The sequence below is a fragment of the Marmota marmota genome, unplaced genomic scaffold, assembly GCF_001458135.2.
Source record: "Marmota marmota marmota unplaced genomic scaffold, marMar, whole genome shotgun sequence".
NCBI classification, from domain to species: Eukaryota; Metazoa; Chordata; class Mammalia; order Rodentia; family Sciuridae; genus Marmota; species Marmota marmota.
The window spans coordinates 747,062-752,469 of NW_026000206.1; the positions used below are offsets into that span (position 1 = coordinate 747,062).

General features: G+C 55.7%; 1 protein-coding gene across 1 annotated transcript; it reads left to right on the forward strand.

Annotated features, from left to right (window-relative positions):
- Positions 1-812: 812 nt before the first annotated feature.
- Kcnk18 (potassium two pore domain channel subfamily K member 18) lies at positions 813-2,352 on the forward strand. The gene is made up of 2 exons (XM_048791444.1): positions 813-984; positions 1,640-2,352. The coding sequence occupies exons 1-2, from the start codon at positions 813-815 to the stop codon at positions 2,350-2,352; spliced, it is 885 nt and encodes a 294-aa protein (XP_048647401.1).
- The last annotated feature ends 3,056 nt before the right edge of the window (positions 2,353-5,408 follow it).

Consider the following 5,408-nt stretch of genomic DNA (forward strand, 5'->3'; position numbering starts at 1 on the left):
CTGCTTCCTGCCCTGGATCTCTGGGCCACCTGAGAAGTACCTGGCCTTGATGCTGGGAAAGGGCAGCTGACAATTGTGTGGCTGGTTCGTCCCCAGCCATGGCCAGCTGGACGGACCCCTTGCCGCAGAGAGGAAAGTGCTGGAGCAGTGAAGTACTCAGAGTGCAGAGCCCTGATTGTGTTGGGACGTCGGAGTGCATTGTGGGAAATGGCGTGGTTCTCCATTATGCACGGCAGCATCCGGTAACTGTGGTAGTTAACACCTTGCTTTGGGGGGTTCCTGTGCTCTGAGCCTCGCCTCCTTGGACAGGCTCTGGGGGGGAGCACATCTTCTGCAGTTCCTCTCTGTCTCAGAGGCAGCCACAAAGGCTCTTTGCTTAGAGCTCAGCAAACCCCCGCTTGCCAGGACAGCCTCTGGCTGGGCAGGAGCATGGGCAAGGTCCTCAGGCCCAGGGTGCAGACCCTCGTTGGCTGTGGGCTGTGTGACCAGACTTCTCTGTTGCTTGTCCACTAAATCCAGGTCATAGTGGAGATTGCCAGCCTTCCTTTGGCTGTGGGGGGGATTTGGACTCTAAGAGCACTTTCTAGGTCTTTTCAAGAAATGTTAGGACCTTTCCTTTAAGTCAAGTGAATGCAACCCCCGGACCCTGTCTGGGAGCTGGGGATTACCAGTTGCTACTGGAGCCTCTCCTGACCTCTGCAGGGGTGCAGGAGAGCTGGGGGTGTGCTCTGTCTGGAAAGTGAGCTGGCTTCTGTTTGTGGTTCCATTTAACCAGCACTGACATCCCTAAGGACTGATGGCTCCGTGGGCCCATGCCAGGCGTGGGCACAGGAATCTATGCTGGCACCTCAGGCCTGGACTCCAGCGAGATCGCATGGCTCAGGCTTGTGGGCTCCCGTCCAGGAGAGCTTCAGAGACCCCAAAGGATCAGGCCACCTCTGCCAGCTCTTCCTGGTGTCCCAACCCCACCCACACCTGCCTGGTGTAAAGCAGATGCTCAGTGAATGTGCTCATTCAACAACTGTTTATTGAAGTGCCAGGCACTGTCCTTGGCACAGTGTGGGTGTCCAGGGACAAAACAGACAAAAGTCGATACTCAGATGGTGACACTGAGTGGGTCAGATAGTTAAGAGGAAAGGGACAAGGAGGGGCCAAAGCCTGCCATGGGTGGTGAGAGAAGAACCCCAAGAAGGTGGCATGGGAACAGGTTTGAGGGTGAGGGAACAGGCCAGTGGGTATGCTGAGTGCAAAGGTTTTAGGCCAAGTGAACACAAGTGCAAAGGTCCTGGGGTGGGAGCCTGCCTGGCTGGTGTGAGGAGCTATAAACCCATTAGTGTGGCTGGAGCAGAGGGCGTGAGGGGAGAGTGGAGATGAAGTGGGGGACACAGGGCTTCTTAGCCGTGTGAACACTGGCTTCCGCCCTGAGTGACATGGGCAGGGGAGGGTGGCCATCAGAGCCAGCCTCCATTTGCAAGGAGTGTAATGTCTAAAAGAAAGAGTGAATTTTCCACCCTCTCCATCATCCCCACTGGGTGCCCGTCAAGGAAGAGCAGGGTGGTGACACGTTGCTTCCTGGGAGCTGCAGGTGGCTTTGGGTCTGAAGCGTCCATCGTGTGTCCAGCCTCCTCTGCATGAGCAGCTGNGGACATAGGGGACATCCTGGCAACCGTCCTGTCCAAGTCCTACAATCAGTTCCGAAAACTCCCTTTCTTCCCTCGCGCCCCCTCTGAGTGGTGCTCTGGACTGCGCTGCAGGAGGAAGCCCATAGCCAAGCCAGGGGTGGCCTCTGTCCCTCAGATCGTCATCAGTGCTGAAGATCCCCGTGGCCCCAAGTCCGGCAAGTGCCCCTCAGACCCAGGCAGCCACGCAGAGCTGTTGAAGAGTCTTCTCTTCGCACAAGAGAAAGAGAACCTGCTGGCCCTGGCCCCACGGACCATGGAGAGGAGCAACTCGTGTCCAGAGCTGGCGCTGGGGAGGCTGTCTGCCTCCATCCTCAGCAACCTGGACGAGGTGGGGTGCCAGGTGGAGAGACTGGATGTCCCCCTCCCTGTCATCGTCCTGGTGGTCCTGGCCTACATCTCTTGTGCTGCCGCCATCCTCCCCATCTGGGAGACCAACCTGAACTTCGAGAGCGCCTTCTACTTCTGCTTCATCACACTGACCACCATCGGCTTCGGGGACACCAAGTTGGACCACCCGACCTTCTTCCTGTTCTTCTCCCTGTACATCATCATCGGGATGGAGATCCTGTGCATCGCCTTCAAGCTGATGCAAAACAGGCTCCTACACGTGTACAGGGACCTCCTGCTGTGCCTGGCCACAGGGAGGTGCTGCCACCTGCCTAGGAAGTGAGGGCTCCGTCCACTCCTCAGAGACACACGTGGGGAGCTGGCTTCTCTCCTCGTTTTGGGGTAGTGTGGTTTGAGCAGTGACACTGAAGCCTGTCATAGAGAACCTTGGGGCTTGGGGACAAGCCCTGCATGAAGGCTGAATTTTTGCCTTGTGGCCCTTCAAAATCCACTACAAGCCCTTCATTTCCTCAGCCCAAGTGCAGGTAATCTCTTGTGCACATTTTTAGAAAACACCGTCATATGCGGAGGACAATATCCAGTGCTCTCACTGATTTCCTGTGACCCAAGATAATCTACCTTTGTCATTAGAATTGTACTTTCAGCCATGTAAACCTTCCTGAGCTGTCCTGACCATCACTGGAAAGGCACAGAGAGCCTGAGCAACCCCTTCTCTCCAATGACTGCATGAGTGCATTTAGGAGCAGTCCTGTCCCGCCCCTGGTGCCACTTGGTGGCAAGGTCACTTGTGTGCACAGGGGCTGGGACATGTCGTGATTGCTGGATTCTATGTGGACCACTTCTCTAATTGCATGTGATGGTGTCCCCCGAGTGGGCCGTAAGTGTAGCCTGGTGCCCTCGTGGGTGGATTGCACTTGGTGGGTGGACACACTGGCCCAGTTCCTGTGGGGGGAGGGACACATGAATTCACTGCCCTGTGCATGGATGCTATACGTGCCCTGTCCTTACGTCGCGTTGGGAGAGCTCCCTTTGCCTCTCTTTGTGCTCCATCTCTGTCACTAAAGTGTGGGTACATGACAGGCCAGCTGCAAGTGACAAGGACCAAATGCTTCCATGAGTAGCACTCAATGACCAAAGGGAGCTGGTGGCTATGCAGTGCCCTGCTCCATTGCCCCTGCCTGGGGTCACTCTGGGTGCTGTATGCTGTCCCCTTCTCTCAGGGGACATGAGCCTCAGGTGCTCCTTGACACACTGTCCACTGGCCTCGTTGTCTCCTGGTTTGGCTTCTTTCCTCTACAGGGACTTCTGGTGGTCACCTCCCTAAGAAATGACTCGCAAAATAATCTTTCTGTCAGAGTGAGTCCTGGGGACATCTGGGCAGCAGGAGAGCTGGTGGTGGCACCTGTGGGCTCCTGACTTTGATGTTTCCCTCCTTGGTTACTAAGAACATCTCCTGACTGCATCCTCAACTAAGAGTCTGCAAACTCCACTGGGTCCTGTGAGCACAGTCAGTGAGTCCCTGGGAATGGTGGAGGAAGCTGCTGGGCAGGACTCAGGGGAGACCCTAGGAGGATCCTTCGAAAGCAAAGGAAGGCCCTGTCTTCCTCGTCTCTGCTCAGTCTCAGGTTCTGCCCAGCGTCGAGCACCAGCTCTCAGAGGGGTCTTCCATTCTGACCTTCCCCTTCTTCCCCACAACTATCAGATTTTCTGTCCTAAGGGCCTAGCTCAGGCTATGGAACTGAACAAAAATCCATCAAAGACTCAGAGCACCACCAGTGGGATTTGGGGGGCAGTCCCAGGTGCTGGGCTTTTGAGGTTTCTAGGCATCCTCCAAGCACATTAGCCCAGCTGAGATGCAGCAAAGTCCCTGGAACCCTGAGGCCATCAAGACTGGCCACCCAAGGGAGAGCTCTTGGTGGAACCCAGGGTCTATTGGACCCCTTGGCTGTTGGCTATTGTCCAGGCTCAGGGAATCCTAAGATGAGCCAGGGACATCCTCAAAATCCTGGAAGTCACTTCCTGACAGGCTGGGGGAGCCCTCAGCCAGTCCCTTCCTGAGGCATGGCAAGTCCTGTTCCTATGCAAACATGGACCTGGAGCCTGACCGCTATGCAAATCAAAGTCCTGCCCATTTGCTTGTTTCATTTGCTAGTCAGACTTCTTCCATGGCTCTGAGGACATGGCCCAGGCTGACATCCTGCCCATTCCTGGCCCTGCCTCCTATGCCTGCCTCTTGGGCTATTCCTGTGCAGGAAGGTGAATTCCTTCCTCCATGGAGCCCTGGACTCACACTGACACCTGGGGATCAAGTGCTTCAGGTGCCTGGCCCCTTCCTCATCTTAGCCCAGCTGCTGTAACCAGCCTCTGTGACTGCCGGGTGCATTGCCACAGTTTACTTCTCCTGGTTCTGGAGACTGGATGTGTGAGGACAGAGCTAGCAGGGCCAGGTCTTGTGAGGTCCTCTTCCTGGTGTGTGCACACACAGGGGGATCTCAGGTCACTTTACTTCCTCTTGCTTGGTTAACATTTGCAAAACAGATGCAATTAAAAATGAGCACCCAGAATCGACAAAGTCTCAACAATATGAAAACAAATAACCATTGTCCATCAGGATACAGACAGAGCATCTGAACACATGTGTCACCAAAGCTCACCTCCTGTTCTCCTGAGTGCACTAGTCCCATCCTGAAGGCTCCACCCTGCTGACCTCTGTCCACCCATTGCCTCCCAGAGGCCCCACCTCCCTGGCACTTAGAGTTTCCACCTAGGACTCCTGGGGGACACAAGCTCTCAGTCCATAGCAACTCCCAAGACTCAGATGCCAGTGGTCTGGGGTGTGTCTGGGCTTGGGGTTTTCAAAGGTCCCCAGGTGGTCCCAATGTGTGGCCAGCACTGAGCAGCAGGGCAGCAGCTGCTTTCTCAGCCTGAAATGCCCGTCTCCCCTCTGGGGTGGAGGAAGACTTGCCTCGAGGCTCCCTCCACCTGGGATCCCTCCAGCTAGTGGCCTGGGCTCCTGGAGTGGTCACTCTTGTGCCCCATCCTCCCACTGCATCCCTGTTACAGGGCTGGAATGGGGTGCTTGCCTTCTGTGTCCTCTCCAAACTCTGAGCTGCCCAAATAAAACCACCACGTTTCTCTCTTCATTGTTCTCTCTCCTTTTAATCCTCCCTCCCCCACCTTGCTGGGTCAGCTGCGGATGGGACTCTGCCTGGTCCTTAGGGCACACAAATGCCAAGACAGCAGCCTCCATTTTCTGCACACCTGCCCTGTGCCTTTTCCGCTCTCAACCCTTTGTGCAGCATCTCAGCCCATGCTCTTGGCAGCACTGGGTTAGGTCCAATGGTCTCCATTCTACAGATGAGGAAAGTGAGGCCAAGC